This window comes from Haemaphysalis longicornis, unplaced genomic scaffold, assembly GCF_048455015.1.
Source record: "Haemaphysalis longicornis isolate Haplotype H1 unplaced genomic scaffold, Haemaphysalis longicornis Haplotype H1 scaffold_4, whole genome shotgun sequence".
In the NCBI taxonomy this organism is placed as follows: Eukaryota; Metazoa; Arthropoda; class Arachnida; order Ixodida; family Ixodidae; genus Haemaphysalis; species Haemaphysalis longicornis.
In genome coordinates, this window is record NW_027526361.1 from 41,991,548 (window position 1) to 42,016,947 (window position 25,400).

At 47.6% G+C, this 25,400-nt stretch overlaps 1 protein-coding gene across 1 annotated transcript; it reads right to left on the minus strand.

The window, feature by feature from the left end:
• On the minus strand, nucleotides 1-23,879 carry LOC144178580 (proliferation-associated protein 2G4). The gene is made up of 14 exons (XM_077706521.1): nucleotides 23,722-23,879; nucleotides 22,816-22,944; nucleotides 22,341-22,446; nucleotides 21,091-21,160; nucleotides 20,793-20,885; nucleotides 14,100-14,163; nucleotides 13,902-13,980; nucleotides 11,219-11,297; nucleotides 11,049-11,127; nucleotides 9,505-9,556; nucleotides 6,457-6,551; nucleotides 4,333-4,460; nucleotides 3,007-3,183; nucleotides 1-169 (listed from the first exon to the last, which is right to left on the minus strand). Exons 1-13 carry the CDS (start codon nucleotides 23,801-23,803, stop codon nucleotides 3,058-3,060), a joined length of 1,182 nt encoding a protein of 393 aa, XP_077562647.1. The 5' UTR covers nucleotides 23,804-23,879; the 3' UTR covers nucleotides 1-169; nucleotides 3,007-3,057.
• Nucleotides 23,880-25,400: the final 1,521 nt, after the last annotated feature.

The following is a 25,400-nucleotide window of genomic DNA, read 5'->3' on the forward strand; positions in this document are numbered from 1 at the left end:
CAGTGTTTGCGAAACAATTTATTCCACCTCAAAGCCCAAACCATGAGCCCAGGTATCACGATCAGAAGTTCCAACACCGGTGGCTGGCTTGGACAGGGCCGTGTCTTTATTTAAAAAAAAAAAAGCATGACGATTTTGAGTTGTACGTGTCTTCTCAGATGTGGTCTACCTACACAAAAGAGAGCCAAGAGAAACTTCCATCACATGAACAGAATAAATTCAATGTCCACTAGAGATATTACTAGTCAAAAAGTTTCAAAAGCCATAGCCAGTGTAATTTTTACCAAAATTTTGTGTGAATTGGGTAAATATATAAGCCTGACAAACAGGACGGAACTGCTACGAAGAAATTTTCAGGTGAAGCCCTTTTGTTTTTACATACCAGTTTTACAGCTTAACACAGGGAATTAATCATTTTGATTTTTTTTAGGACTCATCAGTATAAGAAATTTAGCAAAAATATATCTAACACTTAGGCCAACTGCAACAAAATTTTTGGGCTCCTAAATGCGCTGTTTTTGGGTAGTATTACTTCAAAGGTGGGAAGTGCGAAATCCAGGGGCCCAAATATGCGCCATTGCATTGCAAACGAAGATCGAAAATTGCTCTTATCCAAACAGAAACAGGAGAAAAGGGCGGTCATAACGGCCAGCCGGAAGTGACGTTGCAGTTGGGAATCAAAAGGGCACGGCTGGCGGACCATTTCACAGCATTATGGTGCCTCCATAATCTCCCTACAGGCCACTGTGACAGTCCCCTGCCAATTGCGTTGATCTAGCTACTATATCAGGCATTCTACCATGCACTAGAACATACTATGAAAGAAGAATGCAGTTCTTGTACTATATCTGGAGGTTGACAAAACACGGAGTCATCTCCTTTTGGCCCCAGTGAGCACGCCTCGTTATCACCATTCAAAGATCAAACCTCACACGCAGAGTCGGAAGAGATCAGATAACAGGCCTTGCTTCGTGACCAGTACACGGCACTGTTTATGCGAACTCACGGCAGCATTCCGCAAAACAAGATGTTTGCTCGCATTTGCTTGGATGTTTTCAGTGCCCGCAAAGCTGAACTAGCTTTGTCTTCGCCCGTCAGAGGGTTGAGAGTCGGTGAACTTGCGCCGTAGAATATGTAACATGAGCGTTGCCGTAAGGTATGATCTATTTTGCACCATCCTCCACTAATTAAAGCTAACCCCAAAGTTCACAGACGCAAATACCTCAACAAAAGTGAACTGAATTACCAAGCGAGGGCAAAGACCCTGTTTGTACAATACATGCACCTACAGGAAGTTGCGGGTAGCAAAGCTGGGATCACCACAAATGGCCGACTAAATTGATGCTAACCTCCAATAAACTACAACCTTTCATGTGAATATTATTCTATCTGTTTGCGATGAGACACAAAAGCATTTTACTTTTGGTCATTTTCCAATGATCGTGGCACAGCAGCCGACACTGGCAAACAAAACCGTGCAAATGCAACACGGCAAAGAAAGGCAGAGAAGGCACGTAGTTTTGATAGTGCCTGCGGCCTTACAGCTAAGCCAAAGCCAACTTCCACAGCCGGTCATAGCCTTGAGGGAAACGAAACCACAAACGCCTTGCTGAAACCCGAAACAGAATGTTTTCGGGCGCCGGGCATCATGGCGGTTGTATCTCGCGACTCAATTCGGGCGCTACGGCGTAGGACAGTGCTGATAAAGGAGTTCGGCGCAGTATGGCGCAGGTAAACTAAACAAGTTCAGTGCTCAATGGCGCAGCTGTTCCACCCATGCTTTAGTGGTGTATACTACATGTTGAAACAGAATTTGGAGCAGGTGAATTTTCATTGCAGTTGGCCTTTAAAGACACCGAGTTATTGACCGAATGAAGATCACTGCAATAATGCAAACATTTTTTTTCACGACTACTGGTGAACCCATTCATATACCGTACTTACTCGCGTAATGATCGCACTTTTTTTTCAAAAGAATTGATGTAATTTTAGGGGTGCATTCATTATGCAGAGTAAATTTCTTGCAAAACATTTCTGAGCACAGAAAACGCAAGCAAGTTGTGGGTATAAATTTTTGCAATAGCTGTCATGAACATAATAAAAATGATCAATAAAAACTCCATATACCGCCGCCAGCCGTTTTGCAAAGTGACGCAAAACGCCATGTTTTCATGAATAACCAAACGCACCGGTACGAGTTTGCTGCGAGGTGACAACAGTTTGACTACAGTGCATAGAATATACTGCATATTCTAGGCACAACCACAAAGTGGCTGCACTGTTACAGTGCGGGACATCAAAACAGACATGGCGGCCAACTCAGCAACCTGAGCGCTTTTTTCTTCTTTGCATTGTGAGTATTATCTGCATTTAGTGAGTTTCTTCCTCATCAATATTGAACGCATGCTTGCTGATATCACTAATATCGGCAAGTCTGCCGCAATAACGTATTCATGTCCTCTTTGAAAGGGAAGGAAACAGCCATCATCAGCTAGACTTTGCACACATATGACATACTGCTGTGGCTAGTTCAGGGTGCGTTCATTGCGCGGGAAATTTAAAAAACCGAACTTCGACAGCATACTTCAGGGGTGCGATCATTGCGCGAGTGCAATCATTATGTGAGTAAATACGGTACAACAAAATGCGATATTGCCATAACATGCAGCTTCCATCCACTGCAAAGAACAGCAGGACAACATAAATGGAGTCATTTCAAGCCTAAAATTGCCTAAATGTCCACGTGCCAATTCCAGGAAAGAACGTTGTTTCGTACTGCCACACCTCTGCCTACCTGCAATTTCCAGCAATGGACGGTGACAGTTTTTACCACATGGCAGGACCTTTCTTTGCACTTTAATTTCAACAAAGGTCAAATTTTCGGCATCGTAATGTTACAGGAAAAAGCACAAGATTACAACAAGGCCTTTCATACTGATGATTCTGCAAGCGGAAATAAGTAACAGATCCCTTTTGGACGCACTGCAAAGGTACTACAACACCCACCTGGCCCACGGTGAAGGTGAGGCAGCGTTCCTGAGTGGGGCACCCAGCCGGTCAGTCCTCCGCGGCTGCAATGGTCTCCGCCTCGCCCGCACCGTCGGTGGCCGTCAGCAGGGCCTTCTCCGCTTTCTTTTTCTTCTTCTTGGCCGACTTGGCTATAACTGACCGATTCAGCAGAGCCTGGGCAGGAGGGACACGAGGGGACCGTGAAGAGGAGGAGGAGGTGCAGGGAAAACAGCCTCTGCCCAGGCACCAATGATGGCGAGAAAACAAAAGAAATTTGGCTTGCGTTGTGGTTGCTTCCAGGGCACCTCCAATCGTAGGCCCTCCTTCTGGATACCCCCTCAAGTATCTTAGAAGAGCTAGGCATGCTTTTTACATTTATCTCCGGTCCCCGAACATCTGTCCTGTTCACTACCATCACTACATGTAGTTAGCGTGCAGAACCTTCAAAGGAGCCATGAAGACAAAATACAAGTTTGTTTAATTTGAAAGATTTCGTGTTTTATAGTGTCCCCAGTGCTTGTCGGGATGCAAATGATGTTTTATTCACTGAGAAATTAATCAGTTTCTGTTAAAATTTTGGTTTTCCCGCTAAATCAGGCGTTTTCGTGGTCTGCAATGACATCACAGGAGCCGACCACTCTGCAGCAGATTGGAAAGCCTTGTTTACCGTTAGTGAACCTAGATGGCGCCACCATACCATAGCAAGCCGTTTTCTGTCTCTGGTTTGGTTTTGACCGTATTTGAACCAAGCGTGTTTTTGTTCAGGGAGAAAATAATCATTTCGTGGAACATAGTGCTTGCTCGACAAATATGGTCACGTAAGACACCGTTGCTTGCGCCAATCGGCAGTGTCTTCAAAGCTACCCCGAAGCCCCGCAGTCCTGTGCAGCTAAACCAAGCATAGTTCGCGCAATACCAACGTCAGTACGCATCGGTACTTCAATGTTTACGCATACTTTCGTATCTTCCACTGTCGGTCCCACCATTCTTACTGCTTTAAAAATAAAGTGGCCTAAATTTACACGCAAATAGCCCGTTCGGCAAGCTTATAAGCTCTGCCTAATTTATGTTTGCTTTCGCCGGCCTCCACCAATCGCAGAGCTGGCTGGTATGACATCATAAGTTCTGCTGCGGGAAATGAGTGAGTGGGTCGCATGGCCTCTCCATTTTTTCCTAATTATACAGCTTATTTGAGTGAAGTTTACGTTAAAAGTGGTGTCAGTACGATTCTAACGAGGCAATCTTTCGAATGAACCAAACTTGCATTTTGGAAAGGAAAGGAAACTGGGCACGCATAAGTGAGAGAAACGGGAGTCCACTCACACTCAGGGCCTCGTCCTCCACCTTGTACTCGGATTCGAACATGTCGACGTCCATCTGGCCACCAGTGATGCGGTGGGAGCCGGAGGGCATCAGCAACACCGTGTACTTGAACTGGGCCACAAACTCCCCTGCACAACAAGCACCGTGACACAGAGGAGGGATTCAGCAGACAGACAGAACTACATGCTGCAGTAAGGACAGTTCACCCATAAAACAACACAAGGGTGGACGTGGGGGCTAATGCAAGTTATAAAAAGAAGGCACAGCAAGGCACATAATGAAAAGCAGAGAGCATCAAGCCCAGCGATGACATAATGCAGTTTGCAGACTGACAAAAGTTTATAAGTTAAACTCTTCTGTCTAACGATAACATAGCTGCCAAGATGTGTTGAAGCAGGTTTGGTGCTCACAATATCAGCTAACAACAAAGCGTTCTCCACAATGGAGTTATTAGGTACCAACTATACAATCTGCCAGTATGCCTTCCTTGCTATTGGGAATCTTGCCACACCAAGGCTTGCCACAGACATGGGACACCTTCATATACAGTAAAACCTCGTTACAAGAGACACTGTTACAAGAGACACTTGGTTATAAGAGACATTTGAATGAAAGCGGTTTGGTCGGTTTTCCTATGTTCGCCATGTTAGCAACATTGCATACAAGAGACACATTTTTTGGCTCCCTTGAGTGTCTCTTGTAACGAGGTTTTACTGTACATGCTGCACAAAGGCTGTATTTCTGCAGAAACTGGCAAAGCACCACTGCCATTCTCAGCTTTGCGAGCATGAGGAACTCTGCGAGTCTGGTCCCTGAAAAAATTCCTACAGCCCTGACGGCGGCTGAGCATAAATTGTAAAAAAGAAAAGTAATCGCAACAACCACTTGATGCTTTCAATCCCCTACGTCTTCCAAGTCATGTACGGACAGAGGAGCACACTGTCAATGACAGACGTGTGCATTCTTCAAATTTCCGGGAAAACAGCACCCAGTGCAACCACCATGGGCCACAATTTGTACACTTCAGTTTTGTAGGCTTATAAGGTTGTACTCACTGGTGTGGCGCGCATGCCAGCAACCATGCGTGTGCACCACCATGCCTCTGCATGCCTGTGCGTCCCCGTTGCTAAGGCGACGTATGTACAGGCCCTAAAAAGAGCAGGCGGCCGTGACTCCTCCACGTCTGCCAGGCTGCCCGCGAGGCAGTTTGTTTTTCCTTGTACAAGGCGTGTTCGAGTGATTCCGTAACGTAGGGTGTGCTGCACTGATGTTGGTTACGCGAGGAGAGTGGCTGTTTTGTTTATCGGTGGGACAACCTTTTGCTGCAACTCAACCCCAACCTCCTTAGGAGCGAGTACAAGTTGGCCGTGGCTCAAAGGCTGCAAAGTGAGCGCCATTCATAGAGGCAGCGGTGGCAATCTATGGCGGCAGCAGCGCCACCGAACATCTCTCCTTTCTTTGACGAGTACGGAAATTATGGCGTGTACGATTTCAAAGACACTTGGTAGTACCGTTGCCGCTTCGGGCCCACCATTGCACTGCGAAGCAACTACCGCGGTCGTACCACAGATCGTATTGCATCGGACTCGGCAGTCATACAAAGAGGGACGCAAACACGGAAGTCCTAACCAACCCACCAACGTGTTATAAACAGGCTTGCCGTGGTGGCAGTGAATTCTGGATATGGATGCGTAGCCCAACCCAAGAAGACAACACAAGTCGCAGCTTCTGCCGATGACGATAACAAGAGTACGTATTTTACTCCTGTGGCAGGTATGATTATAAAGTGGCCTAAAATGAGCACTATCCCAGTTATTTGTATCCTCCCTATCATTGTAACTTGTGCTTTGCTTTCTTTCTGCCTGGCCATGTCACAAACTCTCTCCTTCAACCCCCCTGTCACTCGTGGGTTATTGGCAGAAAGACTAGCCGTAAGGAAAAACCCTAATGTCTGACGAAGCTTGTGCCTTTTTAAAAGAAACAGTGCCATGGAAAAACAATGCGAGATGTACAACAAATGCAAATAGAGTGGCTTGGCTATGCTAAAGAATGTGGGCCGCATATAAAGTCCAAATGAGAGTGACTAAAAGTTGTTATATCTCAGCAATGGAATGCTGTGCTTACCCTCCTTCTCGTACAGGACCTGGAACGGATCAAGCAGCTTGTGGTTGACGCACTCGAGCACGCCCATTTTCGCCTTCACTTCCTCGTCAAATGCTCTGACGGGGCAGGTACGGAAAGAGATCAGTTTGCGGGAACACTTTGCCACTCTCACGTCTCTAAACTAAACATTGATTTTTTTCACCAAGCATCCACAAGGTTACAAAACCTCAGCTACAAATGTACGTGACACGCACAAGCCCCAATAGATGCATGCAGTAAAAGTGCAAGCAAAAACAGAACTTTGCTTCTTCTCTATTTCAAACTAATGAGCCAGTCATATTCTGAAGCAAAAGCTTTAGCTCATAAATGTTGACAAAATTTTGAAGCCAATTTCAAAATTCGGCTAGTACCGTTTTATTGCCAAAATTAGCAATAAATTTTTAAATAAAATAAAAATCAGAGCACCATAGCAGAGGGCTTTGGATTTATTTTGACCACCTGGGGTCATTAAGGTGTGCCAGAATCTTGACACCGTTTTCGCTCTTTGCAAGTCCCTCTTATGCATATTAATCTATTTGTTCCCTTGTGGCATAGTGCTATCAACATTCAAAGGTCAATCCCAACCACGTCAAAGTGGATCAGCTATTCCAACGAGCAGAACTGTAAGAGGGAGCCATCTCTATAACCGATGGCATCCGGCTGCACCTATCAGAACTAGAGCGAAGAACAGGGCACCCAAAGAAAGGAGGCAGACGACACAACCGTCATCTGCTGTGTATCTTTCTTAGCTAGCTTTACCAGTGAAATAACTTGTGGAAAAAAAAAAAAAAAACAGTGCATTGTATTTGTTCCACCCTGTTGTCTTTTGTTTCTTTTTTTTTTTCTGCTGTTTCACCATGCGTCCTTACCAACTCGCCCAGCTTTCTCTCTGGCTTTTCCAGCATGCATTCCCTCAGTGCACACACAGGACTCTCCGTGATGACCGATGTCCCTCTCAAATGCAAACTAATACAAGCTGAGGCAGCTCCGTTTGTACAAACCAAAAAAAAATAAATTGTTACTTCACATATAGCAGATTTTCCCCTGTGACAGTTTGATGCCATTGGTACAGCAGTCACACCATAGTTTTTTTTAAATGCTGATTTACTCTAGGACTGTTTCATAACAGTAAACTTGAGGTTCTGTGGCCCTTACAATTTGCAAAGAAGACCTTGTTGGCAGTAGGCTCAAGGGGTGATCAGAAGGCCCAATCTTTATAAAGATTTAAATGTTCTACATGCATCAGCAGTAGTTAGGGGAAAACAATGCCAATACAGGGTGTCTAGCAAATTGCCTAATTCAATTTCCCTGACTTTTCCAGGTTTTCCATGACCGTTTTAGTTGAAATTCCCTGACCAATACAACACGCGCCATTTTGTGGAAACGGTCCGTGAAGTATATAAAAAGCGTAGAGAAAAGACATTCTATCATACGGAAAAACACATTTGTTGCAAGTGCCCTAATTCTCAAAATGCACTTTGATTAATTTCAGTTTGTTCAGTTCGAGGTTTGCTTGCCTTCAGTTACGGCTTCAGAGAGTTTATTTCACCTTGCGGGATAGAAACTTCAAGTTGCGCTTCAGCAAGCACCTTTTGCTTTTTTTCTGGATTGTCCTGGCTTGACATGCAACGTGAACCGCATGGTGCGTTGCGCGTGCGATTTTTTGACGCCCGCGTCAACGATTCGCGTGCGCGGCAGTTTCTGCCTCGCTCAGAAAATGACCCGCGCCGCGTGCGGCAGAGGGAGGAGCCTGCCGACTTGCGCCAATGGGGAGCCGCGCGCCTCATGGCGGCAGTTTCGAAGCTCTCGAGGCAGCCGGCTGGCTCCGCCAGACATGTTAAGGCTTACCACCCCGGCAGGTATTGCATGGGCCCTTTCAGTAGCAGCGCGGATGATGTTTTATTGTACCGTTTTCGCCCACATTATAAGCTCCTTTACCTCACAAGCAACTTCGTGCGTGCCTTGTGCAGCATTTGAGAAAGCGCTTAGAAGCGGTCGCTCGAGCTCCCGTCACCACTTCGCGGTCGAAGCCGCCGCCATGTTGCCGCCGCCGGCAGCACCACGCGCAGCGTGCGTGTAGTTCCGCGGCAGCGTCAGCGCGCCTTGACGTGCGCGGCACGTTTTCGCTAGCAGAAAACAACCCATGCAGTTTACTGGGTTCGCGCTAAACCGTGTTCCTTTTTGATTATGTAATTCTGGCTCCTGATGTCAAAGAAAGTTATTTCAAGATAGCCCCCAAAAAACGCTACCTTTTAAAATTCGCTGGAAAAAAAGGCCCGTCTTGCGTGCGATTTGGGCACCACCTAGACGTCCCTCTGCCACAAATGCACCCAGCAACCTAAGCCAGGTGCGTGAACCGCACGGCAAGTTTCTGCACGCGATTCATGCACGGTATTTTCACGGCCGCGTCGACGATTTCGTGCCTGCGGTGGCTCCTTTCCTGCACAAGCAAGGGCATTTGTGCCTTGAGTAGCATTTTAAAGAGCGATTAGAAGCGGACGTTGGAGCTACCGCACTACTCCGCGGCCGGTGCTGCCGCCATGTTGCAACCGCCTACCGCTCGGCACGCACCGTGCGGGTGGTTTCCGCGGCGGCGTCAGCGCGCCTCGGGCGTACGCGCCGCGTTTTCCCTTGCAGAAAAACCAGAAAACGTTTCATGCGGTTCACGCTTTCGTCGCGCGCGAACGTGTTGCGTTCGGTTTGCGTTGCGTTCGACTGGTTTCCCCTATTCCAAAACTGTTTGGGCAGGCCCCAAAGTGGTTTTCCCTGACAATTTCCTGACTTTTCCCGGTGGCTAAAAATTCCCTGACTTCTCCCGGTTTTCCCGGTCGCTAGACACCCTGCAATAGAAGACCGACTGAACTTGTGTTGAAGTACTGAGAACTGCCATGACCCAAAAGATTTGATTATACACCAGTCCCACAATAGGCCCCTTAGTCTGTACACTCTGGATTAAGCACAAACTATTGGCGAAAACTAGGTGCAGCATTTATTAGCTTAACGTGGAGAAGGTAACCAGCCAAAACTTACCTTAGTGTGAAGGGCATTGAGGCAAACTGCTTGTCTACGATGCTAACAAAAGCTGGAAAAAAAAAAGCAGTGGCTTAGCTCGGCTATGCCAGGAATACGTAGCGTGAGCTAAGGTTCAGCTGGTTATTCTTAGGTTTCCTGTTTGCCTAGGATTAGCTGATTATCATGCTTACTGCTGCTAAATCAATTTCCAATCCAATCCAATCCACACACCATCGAGGGGACCATGAGGACAGTATACAACTTTGTGCCCCCGCTTGAAACAGTGCTCGTTACAAAAAATAGAAAAAAATGGGGGGGGGGGAATCGACAAACTCTAATAAAGTATGCCTTACATACAACAAGGGAAACAGAGAAACTAGTGGGAGTCACCAGATACTTTCCAGCAGTTGATAAGCATCCAATTTGGCTGAAATATATAAAAAAAAGGAAAAAAAATAAGGAATTGCAATTAAAAAAGCACAGCGGACTTGAAGCTCAAACTTGCCGTAGTTGAAGTTTAAAATAACATTATGTTGCAGTGATAAGGGTATATAAATGGCTGTGGTGTAAAAACATGAGAGAAATTATCTAACATGATTTGAAGGTAAACACAATAAACTCGAAGTGTACTCGCCAACTATTGTTGTGACTGCACCTAAAAAATAATAATAATAATAATAATAAAGCTGTAAGCAGGTTGTATTTTGGTGGAGGAAATGGGCCATCTGGACCCACCCCATTTAAACACTCTAGTTCTTCAGCGGTGTGAGTTAGGTTACAAGGCGCAGAACCATTCAATTGGAGGTGTTTATGGTATTGTCTTCGCAGTTCCTTCAATTTCCATAGTTCAGTGCCGACACAAGTGCCCTACGAAAGGCACTGGCACTTAGGTTACAATGAAGCCATGGAGCACCATCAGTAGGCTGGACCATTCTAGGGGCCCTTACACTGGCATGCCAAACATCAAATCTGTTCAGCGTGATCTTCAAAAAGCCTCACAAGGTTGGGGAGCAGCATTGAACCAGCTAAACATTAAACTGCACTGCCATTGAACTGCAGCCCTGTATCATACGACCTTAAATGAAAATTAACTGTCAGGCAGCTAGTTAACTGCTCAATGGTACTCAGGTAAGAGTCACTGCAGAGTTCTCAGATGGTTCCTCATCCTATAGACCTACTATGACCGCAAACAATGGGGGAAAAATGTGGGCACTCGCTGCCAAACGTCTATAGTTGTAGGTGCTCTGCAATTTAATGGTGTCATATTTTCTTGTTGCCTATTTGAAACATTGATTCAACACAATTCTTGGCTTTTGCCACACAGTGGAGAGAGAGGGCATTTTTGTAAGGTCCCCGTGTTGTTGTGCTTTATTTTTATTTGCACATCCATTTCATTTTACGTGCACACTGTTGTTTTAGAGGATGTGCAACTCTAGGTAAAGTTCTTTCCCATGAATATCACGTGAACATCAATGACACACAAACATTTCTGCCGACACTGACTAGGCTGGCCATCGCGAACGCAGCAATCGGCACAGACAGCTGATTCTGTAAGAACCTACCTCGAGAAGCCTTGCTTCGCAACAGGTAGGTCTCGTCTGTACGCTTGTACACGGTCGTCCGGGTGTCCATCTCGCGGCCCTGCAAGGGATCACGAAAGGCATTTACATGACACGCGATCTAACCTTACCAATGTTAAAGGAGCAGAAAGAGAGCAAACAGCAGCACTGACCTTGCCTTCCCCCGTGCTCACTAGGACGTCGATAGCGTAGACCTCGTGAAGCTCAAACTCACACTTTTCATGCTCTTTTCTGGGGAGAGAGAGAAAGCAGGCGTGCATTTTTCCAACTGCCCTAAAGGCTAATTTCACGAAAGGAGCGCTCAGATGAAGACAATTGCCATGCCACCCTGACAGTGAACATCCTTTTCCTTGGCTACAGTTGGAAAAAATGGCTTCCACCCCAAAGTGAGTTCTCTGGCCGGCACGACTAGATAACTCCGGCACGACTAGATAACTTTGGCACGGCTTCTCCGGCCGGCCAGCACGGCTTCTGCAAGCCATCGTTTGCTTTCAAGAGTGGGTTTGTTGGCTTCACCGGTTCCACTCAAGTTTTTCAATTTCTGCCTGGCCTCATCTTCTGCTTTCAGGGCCCCCAGAATTTTCTACAAATTTGAGCAGTGGTAAACATTACACTGACGAAAGGCCTAGTAAATTGAAAAAATTCAGAACAAATTCAGAAACACGGAACAGGGGTGAGACAGCCCAAATAGATTTGGGAGCAGTTTTCGGAGCAGCAAAATTTCGATTTTGGAGCAGAAGAATCTTGATTTGCAGCAGGTAGGGACATTTAATACATCGTCTTGTGAGCTTAAAAAATCACAATTTCAGCAATTTGAAGGGTCAAGTACACATTCCAATCAGTTTTGAATACACAGAACACTGAAACAGCCTTACACGAAAGAATTTTTAAAGAGTATCACAAAGTTCTAACTGCACTACCTTTTTCCTAACTGGTGAGATTGTGTTGTGGCTGTACGCAACACGGACAACAAAACTGCCATTAACATTATCAAATTTAAGGGCTCTGCAATTGTGGCGTTTTTTTTTTACCGCTTCAATGCTAAAATTATTATTTTTGTAATCCCAGGCTGTGTTGTACGAACGAGTGTAGTCATGGCAACAGTTGAGCAACTTCGAGCTAGCGGTCGCATAGCCCCACCAGCCTACCCGTTGCAGTCCGTGGGGCGCACGTCCACCCAGTGATCATTTGAGTAGCGTTACTGTTTAGCCACCTAGATTTTGGCATTAAATTTCACTTCGCATACATCAAGTGTTATTAGTCGCGTCCTATGGCAACCATGCAGTCCTGCAGCCATTGGGCGCTGCCTGGACAGGTCGCGCCGCCGCAGCGCAGCCCGTAACTTTCGTGCCGACGGTTCCCTCCTGGGCCGAGGCTCGCGATCGCGCTTCGAAGCATAGCAACACCTCAGCATTTTATAACACCACAACGAGCCAAAAAGTTCAATTCACGAACCCGATTATTGACGCACGCACTGCGTTTCGCACTCAAGGACAAACCACGCCAAAGTCGTAGGCCCCACATTTCAAAACTTTTTTTACGAGCCGCGCAACTTCTCGTAATCTCGCACCAATCTCAAACCATATCCCCGCGTTAACGTCACTGTTCAGAGCCACAATTGATAGAATGAGTAGACTGGAACCAAGCTGATAGCGTAAAATAAACCAGGGAAAATATCGGCGATGCGCAGTGAGCGCGCGAAGTAGCCAGTAGCAGGCAGATCAGGCGACGGCCATGCTTGTAGCAACAGCGATGCCTAATCGGGAAGGCCGTTTCAGCGAACCCGGACAGAAAGCCAATTGTGTTTTAGAAGCTATCGTTTGCTTCATTTCTTCAATCTTTCTATTTGTGCCATTTCTGTGTTTGCAATCGACCGCCAATAAAAGCGGTCACCGGGATGCGGGAGGCTTTCGTCCCCGCCGGAACTGACATGAGCATCAAAATCCGTGCCTTTCAGGCTCTTCTGGAGCAGTTTGGCGCAATTTTCGTGCTTTTGGAGCAGCTTGGCGCAGGAAAATGGAATTGTATCAAAAAGGCGCAATATGCGCAGCTGTCTCACCCCTGACGGAATGATGATACCAGTCAACGCAACATGACCGCTCTACACTTTCTCGTGCCCAAGCCATTTTGCTTACGCTATTTCTATTGCCTCTAGTTATTCTGCGCTCGGTGCAAGAGCAAGACAATTAACATGAAGTTACTGTAATTGAGTAGCTCTTTGATACGAACAGGTCCAAGCAGTGTCCAGTTCAAACTAAGCACCTTTAAGCCAGATTTTAGGAACTCTGCAAAAGAGGTAGCAAACCCCCCGGTCGATTTATTTGATTGATTGTAGGGTTTAACGCGCCGACAAAACACAGCTGGTGAGGCGTGCTGTAGTGGAGAGCTCCGGAATAATTTTGACCACTTGGGTATCTTTAACATGCCCCAAAATCTCGAACGCACGGGCGTTTTCGCTTTTCACCTCCATCGAAAAGCGGCTGCCGTGGCCGGGAGTCGAACACATGTCCTCATGCTCAGCACTGCAACTGAGCCACCACGGCAGGTTCAATCCCGCCCCCCCCGTCAGATCCAGATTAGGTGCAGCCTCACAGCAAAGCAAAACTCGCTCCACACCATGCCAGTCATGTCAAAGTCCATCACTACAGAACCATTTGCAAGAACTACTTAACAATGAAAGAATGTAGTAATGGAAAGCCCGTTTGTGGCTGCCTTAAGTTTTTGCATGTGAATTGCTCTACACCAAGACAGTCAAGTAACAGACTGGTAAGCAAATGCCACAAGACAGTACCCACACGAATTTAGTCCAAAGGAAATTCAAGCGTGCTTCCATACCTCTGGGCTTCTGTTGGATTCTGGATGATGGATTTCTCCCCATCTATCCTGTATTGCTTCAGCTGATGGGACAGCATACCTGCAACAGCAAAGCAGTCAAATGGTTGCTATGGAGTGGCTATGTCAAAAAATAAAAAAGTCTTGTGAATGGTAGACTGCCCAAGCACGAATCAACACCCTGCTGTAGCAGTTCCTCACCTTCAACGGGCTTGCACTTGTACGACTCTGCCACCTTCTGAATCACGTCAGTTACGGCGTTGTTCTGATTAAAGGGGGAAAAAAGAAACAAGGCAAAAAAATTTGTTACAAATAAAGCCCCAGAAATCTGTCACGGTTTACACATTCAACATTTCACTCTCCAGTTGATGAAACCATACAAAAAAGCTATCATTCCAAACCATGAGTTGTTTGAGGCTGACTGCCTTACTGTAAAACAACCCCCTTAGAGAGCATGCCCCCACTTTGTAACAGCGGAGCTGTTGTAGCTAGCTGCAATGTGTGGAATGTAACGGGTTTTAAAAATACCAAGAAAATGCTGAGCGCTCGTGGGCGCGTACCTCGCGGCAACTGCCGACCAATCCCAACACGCGCAGTGACTTCAGCAAAAAAACATCGAACACCTTGAGAAGCGCCTCTCGTTGCCTAGCAACCAACAACACCAGAGCTGGCGCAATACCTGCTCCACGGAACCTCGACGAGACTCCAAGAACACCGCGCATGCGTCGTGCGCCTACGCACCGCCGCCGCGCCCCAGCCGTCGTCGAGCGGCACCGCGCATGTAATACTTGGCATGAGGAACACGACAGTATCGATGCATACGACCACGACTACTACTAGCACAGTGCAAAGCGACGACGGTAAATAAACGAGTTCAAACTTGTACAAATGCGTGGTGATGTGTCCTTCAGTGCTCACGCAGAACGAAATCCTGCAGCTTCGCTATGGTTCAAGTCTTGTGCAACTCAGTGCAAGCTTCGCCAGTTTCTTTCTCTACAACTCTGAATGGCTGCTATGACCCTCAGGATCACAAGCAGTGGTGCAGTGGAAGGGATGGATATGGGCGTTTGAAATAGCTTTCAAAATGTTCAAAAAGATAACATTTACACATTGGGAGCAGTAGAGAAACAGTACTGCTACATTTACCTGCAGCAATATGCTTTTTCCCTCTGTACTGATATGGTACATGACACAATCAGAGCAAAATACAAATTGAACTGGGATCTTAATAGTTACAGCGCCCATGAGGCAATCTGAAAATCCAATGGAAAGGCTGCGACCAGTATTCATCTAGATTAAACTGTGAGCCAGCGCACCGGCTACTAGCGACACCTGCCCGACACATCAGAAGCCAGCGCCGCAAGCGCACAGACTACGGCGACACCTGCCTGCGACATCGAAAGCGAGCACGAAGCCGAGCAGAGCGAGTGTGCGGCGCGCGGCCGGCGGTAGTAGCTTGAGAGGCTCCTCGAGGCGTCTTGCCTCGCTAATAAAGTTAGTTTTCTGCCTTCGAGTGCCTTGGTCGCGTCTCGGGCCCTCGCTGGCCCGCGTCGCCCCTCACAACTGGCGCAGTCGACCCCGAACCGTGCCTGGAGCATCGCCCCTTGAAGTTTCGTCGCCCAGCGCTCCCTCCGTGTGCAGGTGCTACCGCCCACTTCGCCGGAGCCATTTCGCGCTTCGCCCTGTGTTTCGCCGACTGCCGTGTTGGCGCCTGCCCGCCCGATGAAGTAACCTGCCTTCAGTGCCCAAACCGTTCGCCCTACTCGCCCTCTCGTCTCGTAACCAGTTTGCTGCCTTGTACCGCCATGCCGCTCGTGAATTGGAACGAGGCTACGCCAGAGGACCTCGCAGGCTTTACAGCAGATTATCTCCGTGAAGAGTTGGCTCGCCGAAATCTGGACGCTACCGGGCCGAAGGAAGAAGTAATAAACCGCCTTATCGCCGACATCGCTCAAAACCGCTCAGCCACGCCCACTTCCCCAGACTCCGCGGCGTCCACCCAGCGCCCTGACACAGCACCGCCTCCGCCGAGCTCCGATGCAGCACAAACTACCGAGTTGCTGACAGGTTTACTTCAGCAGCTCCTTCATGTGTCGCAACGCGCTGCAGTCCCTGTTCAAGTCACAACTCTTCCAGACCTGTCCGCATCGCTTCCTACTTACAGTGGGGACGGCGGCATTTCAGCGTCCCACTGGATTGAAGAGTTGGAGCGAACTCAAAACCTTGCTTCGTGGCAGCCTTCAACACTACTCGCCGTCGCCATGGGCAAACTTCGTGGAGCGGCCGCTGATTGGAAAGCCGTCATTGGCTGTCAATGCCCGACGTGGGAAACGTTCAGGCAAGCGTTCCTAGATCAATTCAGCGCCAAGCAGACCTTGCTGCAGTGGCAACAAGCAGTTACTTGTCGCGTGCAAGCACACGAAGAGAATCTTGTCAACTATTCTCTGGCAAAGCTGAAGCTCATCTCTGGATGCCCAGTCACTCTCTCGGACACTCAGCGCATAGAGTACGCCCTTCAAAACATTGCCGACTCGAACCTGGCCACTACTATAGCAGCACAACGCCCAGCGACCGTCGCAGCATATATGGACATTGTCACTCAGCTTGATCAAACACTGAGCCATTCGGCCATTCCATTTTCACGCCCAGGGTATCTAAACGCCACACCACCCACTCCAAGCCTACAGTCGCCTTCCCGCAACTCAGCGTACATGAATCCTCAGGCTGTGTCAGACAGAACGAGCCGGCCACAGCGAATTTCAGCCCTGCCACCAGACCAACAAGAGTTCCGATACCACACCATCTCCGCTAAACATGGTGCTCCTGCCTACCGTCCTGGACAGAACTTGGACGAAGCTGTGTGCTTGCAATGCCGCCAAAAAGGACATCTCGCATCCAGGTGTCCATCTAGAGCTACCGCTCCGTCTAGTACACATTCTTTCCCAGCTCTCCACAGTACCCCTTCGGAAACCCTCGATGGATCACTGGTCCAGTGTGCCCTTGTTACCACCACAATTGCTGGGATTGGTCAAGTGGATGCATTTCCCGACAGTGGATCGAAAGTGACGCTTGTTTCCCGCTGCCTGGTCAGCTCTTTGCCCCTCTTGCCCTGGACTAGACCCCCTCTAGTTGTCGTCGGTGGAGAAACAGTAGCTCCAGCTGGTGCCGTATGTTTGGAGGTCTCTGTCGGACCTATCACCGCCTTGGTTGAAGCAGCCGCCCTCCATAATAATGCTGTGCCACTTATATTAGGTGAAGACTGGTTTTCTGCAAGCCATGCACAATTGGTGTTTCAGCCACCCATGCCAACTGAAATTCGCCACGCACCCACAGGAACGATTGTTCGGTGCCATGAACGACTGTTGCCCAGGATGTCGAACGCTGTTATGATCCAGGGGTCCTTGTTCAATCACCATATGCCTGGACACCACAGCTCAGCAGGACTCCAGTGTTTGCCACTCCCAGGACCAGATGAACCGCCGTGGTTAGCACTATCTCGCCAAGAGGATGTTCCCAACAACTACAGCCCCTCTCCTGAATGCAAGCAAGCTGCTTCTCCAATAGTTGAGCAGAAACGCAGCCAGTCCAAAAGCAAGTTGAGCAAAAGTCGCAACAGCACAAGTGGCAGTTCCCGCAAGCCCTCGTCCTCATCGACCAGTAAAGCGCACCGGAGCAGTTCAAGAGACAAGGAGCGGCACAAAGATATACCCCAGGAGAAAAACAAGTCATGTGACGCCAAACCTTTATCTGCAGGAGATGTTGAGCACAATGCAGAGCACAAGCCACCCGAACTAAAGCAGTTGGAAGCCAAAATTCCAGAGCCAAAATTGTCTGAGGCCAAAAGTTCATCGTCAGAAACTGATTCAAGGCGAGCAGACAAGTCATCGCAGAAGCACCGAGACAAGTCGAAGGACAAAAGCTACAAAAAGCGTTCCTCGAAGGGGCACAGTTCTCAAAAAGAAGCAGCATTGAAAGTCTCTTCGCTTCCACCGCCAGCGCACGCAGAACCCGCCTCCGCAAAGCCTTCAATGAGCAGCTCCGTGCTACGTCGTCCACCATCGTCGCCGCCTCCCCCTTCCAACAAACCGCGAAAGCAGAAGTCGGAACGGAAGAAAAAGGAGTCTTCCAAATCGCATCAGCCCAAGAATTCGCCCAAAAAGCCCCGGTGTCAGCAAAGCAGAAGCCACCACCAGAACCCTCGGAACCGAAGTTACGGCCAGAGCCTCTGGAGTGGAAGCTGCCAGCGGAGCCCCTGGAGCGGAAGCCGCCCGAACCCCCAAGCGCTCCAAGGACTATTCCCTCTAGCAGTGAAGGCAGCAAGCAGTGCCACCTCCGTGACCAAAGGGACTTGGTCCAACAGAGAGGAGCCGGATGTGAGCCAGCGCACCGGCTACTAGCGACACCTGCCCGACACATCAGAAGCCAGCGCCGCAAGCGCACAGACTACGGCGACACCTGCCTGCGACATCGAAAGCGAGCATGAAGCCGAGCAGAGCGAGTGTGCGGCGCGCGGCCGGCGGTAGTAGCTTGAGAGGCTCCTCGAGGCGTCTTGCCTCGCTAATAAAGTTAGTTTTCTGCCTTCGAGTGCCTTGGTCGCGTCTCGGGCCCTCGCTGGCCCGCGTCGCCCCTCACAAAACGTTGACAACCCCGGCGGTTAGACACAGTGAATAGTGGGCGGCACACACTCCAAGGGCGTGCTTCTGCAAGATAGGTGCTTCGGTCGGCTGATTTGGTGAAACTGAACCTCACTGGAAACGGGAGAAAAGAAACTGCACGACTGTCACGTAGAGATTGCTGCTTAGGTGCCGCTTCTGCAGGCCATCGTTTGCTCTCAAGAGTGGGTTTCTCGGCTTCAACAGCTCCACTCAAGTTTTTGAATTTCTACCTGGCCTCATCCTCTGCTTTCAGGGCCCCCAGAATTTCCTACAAAAATTGCACTGAAAGTATTTCGGGCCATCCGCCGTTGTCTCGACTTAAAAGCCAACTGCACTCAAAATTTCTACCCCTTGAAAACCCTATTTCCGTATAGTCTGCTTAAAAAGAAAGCAACATGCAAAATACAACAGCTGAAATACACGCATGGATGCCGCAAGCGGTCAGCAAAAAATCAACAATTTTGAAACCGAAACCGAGGAGAGCGCGGCCATTGCAGTGACGTTGTATGGTCACCAGCTCGGGAGAAAGTCTGAGCGCAAGCTCTACGCGCGCACGGGGCAGCACATGGGTGAAGTGTGCGCAGCAGAGCTCGACCGGTTCTCGAGTTGCGTGGCTGGCCAGAGGAAGAAGCCCCTGCCAGCTGGAACGTCACAGTCGCACCATGGCTGTTTACGCGATCCGCCAGCAGGTGCAGCGTGGTCTGCGTCGGAGCTTTTTTAAACGCTTCTGAGTGATTAACGAGGCGTTTCATGGGACTACCACTTGTGTCCCAGCTCATTCGGAGGAACTTACTACACATTAAGAATAAATTTGGTCGAGGTGAAATTTGAGTGCAGTTGGCCGCTGTAGACAGCCCATAAGCCCAAGAAAATTAAACCCCATCGAAACTATGCCAGCAATGTCCGGATGGTGTGGTTCTGTAGCACAGTGCTGAGAAGAATTACAACCTTGCATTTGTTTAATCGTCATAATTTTTACCACAGCTTTTAATATTTCTGCAAAATATTGGTCACCTACTGAATGTGTGGCTGCTTTCAAAGGAATTTTGAGTGAATTACTGATAAACTGTTCTGCCAACCCCTTTGAACTTGAGTTTGACTGTGGCCTATTGACACACTTCCTGAAACTTCCCCGAATACACTTTCATGCTAAAATTCGACGCAAAGACCACATGTCATTAGCAAAAAGCTTAATGAGGGTGAGTTGGTTTGACATGCATTTGAACCTCGTTATAACGAACACGGATATAGTGAATTATTGGCTGTAACGAACTAAATACAAACTTTGGTTGGTCACGCTTTATTTCAATCACGCTTATTCTTTTGTAATGAAACTGAAACCGTGAGGGCCGCGCGCGATATCGGACATAACGAAGAAATATTTGACCAGGAGTCTGAAAAGCTACATGAAGAAAAAAACCTTGTCTTAAGTAAATGCAGTAGCATAAAGGCCCTTTTGTTAGTGGACCCCGTAGAAAACTTCATCCTACTCTCAGTGCTGCGAGTAGCCACCAGACGAAGATCACATCCTTCATCAATAAATAAGGACGCAGGCCTGTTTTGTCAAGTGAACTTTGTTCTGTTGTAATTTGACGTACTCATGAAGGAGAAAGGTAAGGGCTATGTTGTTTATGGTGGATTTGATACCTAAAAAAATGCATTTTTGTATCAAGTATTTTTGTGCGGGCAGATTTTCTATTTGTTGAAGCTGATTTGTTAGATTTGTTATACCTCTACTGTTATAATGAACTAATTTGCTATTCCGATACTACTATGTTATAATGAGGTTCGACTGTACTTGAAAAGGAAAAAAGGACAAAAAATAGAGTAAAGGAAAAAGTTGGATAGAACAAGACGGTGTCATCTGTTGTGCTTTCTTCCTCTTTTGTCCGTGCTCTTTGCGTCTTTACCCTTTTCATGCATTCCATTGTCTATTGTGCACATGAGTATTTTGTAAGCTAAGAAAAAAAGAATTGTCTGCACAGACACTCGTTGCCCTGCCATCTTGTTTCCTTTCATGCTAATTTTCTGCTCCAAAGGGAATGGCAACGTATTGAGCATTGCACCAACTGCACGCTTGTATAACACACTTGTGCTACATCCACAATTTAAAATTCCACTGTGCTAGGCATGAAGCATGCAGTGGGTCAAACTAAAACACCTTAGTGAAAAATTTGAGCGGAAACAAGTGTGTGTTTCAGATGAAAGGGGTCCTTTTTTTTTAAATGTTCTTTCTTACCTCCCCACCAGGCTTCACCAGTCGAAGCGCAGCCTCAGCAGCATAGTACGCAGCCTTCACGACATCTGCCTTCCTGCCTTTCACCTTGTTGTCCTGCGCAATACAGAAAAATGTGCAACAGGTTCAGGTTAGCAAGCCTGACAAGTTGCCGAAGCCACCACGAGCCAGATTTATTAGGGCTCCTTAGGATTGGCTCTGCTTTGACTGCATGCTAAGAGCACGAGCAAGTTTAGGCGAAAACAAGGCACAATATGGCGTCCAGTTCGAATGATCTGCACTTGCAACGAAGCATTCTCACCTGGCTAGCCCCCACGACGACAGTGTGCGCCACAACCGCAATGAACCCATCAATGTGGGCGCCCAGGTCACTGAAATATAAAATGTGTGGAGCGAGCTAAAATGAGAGAATGCACCACAGCGTCAACACTGAAAACAATTTCCCTCACACACACAGAAAGCATTAAATAAAAACCAAAATAATGTAAGTGATGTGTGATCTCCACCGCATAAAATGAAGACAAAACATCTGGTGTTGCTACTTATATGGAATAAGCATGTCACAAGGGGAACTTGTGATACCAAAGTGCTATTAAGCTTTTTGGACACTTTCAGAGCTTTTTAGAGGGGTTCCACAACACCCTCAACTGGATTTGGAACGAAACGGAACAAAACATCCACAAGGATTTTTTTAGATGCATTAAGCAGTAACAAAACTATCATATTGACACATGCACTCCCAACTGGCTAAATGCATGTCGTGTCAGCATGTGCCCGCATAGCCTCACAACGGGCCACGTGAGCACGCACTCGAGGAACTCTGAGAGAGAGAGAGAGAGCGGGAAGGGAACATCATTGAAGAACACTTGAGCGGGGCTTTGCAACACGAATGCCATGCTGGTGTCTTTGGTCTGGTTGGGCACAAGTTCCCCTGAATGAACGCCACTCCATCTAATTGTCACCCTTGTGTAAGTGATGATATATCAACAGAGTGCGTATTATGTGTTTCTATCCTCCTCTCCCAAGCAGTTGGTAGAACCGTGCTGGCCAAGGGCAGAAAATCTGGTTATGCGCACGTAAGCATACAGCTTCTGGCCGCAGTTATCAACGAAAGGAAGACGACGTTAGAATCTCGTCGTGCACACGTAAGCGAACAACTTCCCGCTGTAGTTATAAACAAAAGCAAGACTTAACACTTAGCGCAATCAGAAAAGAAATCTTGAGGGCCTTTTCTTTGACCACATCTCATTCACTGATTCTAAGTGCTTCTCTTGTCATCTGTGTGACACAGCAACTACACCAACCAGGCAAGGAAAACACAGTGGCCAGCCCTTCATTGTTGCCACGAACCTACACTTCACCGGCAGTTTAAGCATGCCGGTAGTGTGTTGCAAACACGGCACTATGGTGATGCCACTTCTGCGGATTGCTGCTGTGGTAGCGGACACCATCCGCTACCATGCTCTCGCCAACCATTAAGATGGTACATCAAAACGACAAGCCACTGCAAAAATTGCGATACTAGCTTGCCTACTAACACAAAGCACTTACAGCTTCACCACGTCCCCATCCTTCAGAATGTACTCGGCGTCAGACTTGAGAGGCGAGTAGTGGCAGATGCAGTTGTTGACGGAGACACAGGTGGGGAAGGCAATGCCTACAGGCGAGGAAAAAAGCTGCTTCAGAAGCAATATTTGCCCCTGCAACACTTGACCGTGTTTCTTTTTTTTTTTTAGTAGGTGACCACTAAAGAAGTCCCCGGAAGGCCGCAGAAAGTCATGAGTGTTTTCCACATTTGTATCCGTTTTCTGTGACAAACTAGTGTCTAAATTCGCTCTGTTGTATTAAGTCAGCACAATTAACTACCCTAGATCAGACTAAACCCGTCGCGCATAACTTGACTTGAGCTCACAAATTAAATTCCAGAGTTTAGGAAAATATAGGTCATGCCCGCTTACATGCAAATGTCAAGGCTTGTCACAGAAACAACCAAGGAAGTTCCCTTTCCCGGTTGGCACATGTGTACCTTTCTTTAGTTCCTTCTCCTTTTTAAACACCTTGCTCGTTTCTTCATTCAGCTGCTTGTCACCCTCTTCGCAAATGGCAAGCACAGATGTTCCGGCTTGACACATGGCAACAAGTTGTTTGAGAATTTCTGAAAAGCAATAATAATGACACGGAAATTAAATTTGCGGTGGTTATGAGCCAAACGAAGTTGATTGGGCACGCAAACGCTTCGTGCAGAATAAAATGCGCACCGCAAAACAAACAAGTTCCATATGGCGGGTGCTTCGCCGGCTACAGTGAAACCGCCATGCAATTGCAAAGCTGACGGCGGGGGTAATTGTGGCAATGCTAAAGAACATTATTATGATACAGATGTTTGAGTGCACACTTAACGATTGCAACTGCGAGCGTAAATACCATACGGGACGTTTACTTGCCTTGGGTGGTTTAACTGACCCAGAAACAGGACTTGCGATTCTATGAATGGCAAAAGCCATCGACTCGCAATTTAAGCAACAAAACAAGTCACTTAGATAAGTGCAACGGCGCGCTGCACTAGCTACTGCCTTTGAAAGCTCGAGAGTGCTTTTTTACGGACAGGTCTTGCACGTCGAACCCTTCGCGGCTTGAAGCGGACCCCACAAGTCAACCGGTCTTTCGTAAACAAAGAAGTAGGCAACTAATCCGAGAACAAAGAATCTCTAGCTGACGCGAAGAGCATCACTCGGGGGGCCCAAGCGCCACGTTGTCTTTATAAATAAAGAGATCATATTCAGGCGCGTTTCGCCTCGAGCAACTAAACACGTTGCCGTGTCTCCACATGTGGCACAGTGCTCGCGGCTGGCCCAATAAAACAAAGTACAGATCAAGAGCTTTAGCTGCATGACGAAGTGGCACGGTGAAAAAGAGAGAAGTGATGACTTACTGTTGACCATTTCTCCAGCCATTTTATACTTGGTGACAACCAAGTCTTGAGCGATCGTCGGTTCATCCTCTTTGTCCGCCATGTTCTTGAACACGGATGAATCCCAGAATGCACAGCAAGCCGGAATGGCGGGAAATGCCGTGGCCAGCAATGGCAGCAACTTTGCCTAAAATGGGCTTAGACGTGGCAAAATTCGAAATACAAACATCAAAAGCTAAATTAGCCAAAATTTTTCGTAGAAACATTTATTTATTTGTAGGTACTACGTAGTTATAACAGATATGAGTCAAATTAGCTAATTATAATCTTGATTTTACAACTTGCATCTCAAGGTTGAAGGCGTGGGTGGGCGCTTCGCTGTGTCTAAAAAAGAAAAGAAAAAAGATACTTTGGGCCGGTCCTTTGTCATAACAATAGACGAAAAAAATCGAGCACCGCATCTGATTGCGCCCCGGGCAGTCCGCTGACGTTCCGGGACTCCCAGACGTTGTCCCAGACATACAGTCCCAGAAATTTTGTTTGTTCGTTCCGGAAGGAGGCGCGCGCAGTTCAAACTTGTTTGAACTTGGTCCGGAGGGGTCGGTACGTCCGATACGACGCAGGTGTCGCAGTTGACGCAGGCCTGGTGCTGGGTAAACTGTCCGACTACGGTCCAGGGTCACTAAAGAATGATGATGATATTTTAGTGAATGGAACAAAGTTGAACGGGTGGCCGTTGTATGGCACCACCATCACTTCAGCCAACAGCGCCGCCCGTGGCGAACCGCTCGTCAGTGGAATGCTGGTGGCGGTCAGCGCAGCGTAGTTGTGCATGGCTTTCAGTCATTCTGCTGCGGAGCGTTTTGCAAAGTGTAAATGACCACAAAGACTTCTTTCAGATCAGTAAATCTTGAAAGTAGGGGCGACCTTTTTGAGGCATGCCACATGTCATTTACGCTCATACTCAGTAATTACAAATAGGAGACAACGCTCAATGCGCCAAGCTGGAAGTCAAGCTGGAAGTGCAAGTCCGTTCGTTCGTGAAAACACTTCATGCAGTTTGGCGTATCGAGGAATATATTGCAGGTAAATACTCCGACAAAGCCTGTGTGTGCAGCCGATTCAGGAATTCTGCGACGCTGGCCTTTTACACTTGATGACGCAACGGCGTCGTGCGCAGGAGAAAGACAAAGTTGGGGTGGGGGGGCAGGTGCCTTCTAAGATTTACCCCAAAACAGAAATTGTGATACACGATGCTCCGTAACTTTATTCCTACGGTATGAACGTGTTTAATTTCACAGAAATACGTTTCAGCCATCGCGAATCGCTTACAGAAAAAATACTGCATGAGAACGTTATTGCTTGTAGTGGAAAAGCATTGCTTTACAAGACTTGCAACGGTTGCTGGCTAATTGGTTAATGGTTTTTCAAAATATACCTGCGTAGCTGAAGGACAAGAGACAGGAGGGCGCCAAAACCATGCCCTCAGTTTCACAACTGAATGCTGCGGTGGAGTTTTAGAAGCTTCCACCTACGCTTGAAAAATCAAGCACTACTCCATCTAACAACGATGATGGTTTATTGCAAAGCTTTCTCGTGTGGGTTTCCTTGGTCGCCCTCTGGATTTAAACTTTGACTAGTTTAGCTTTGAATTTGACCAGCACGCGGTTTGGTCTTTTGATCGCAGCGTCTTTCACTTT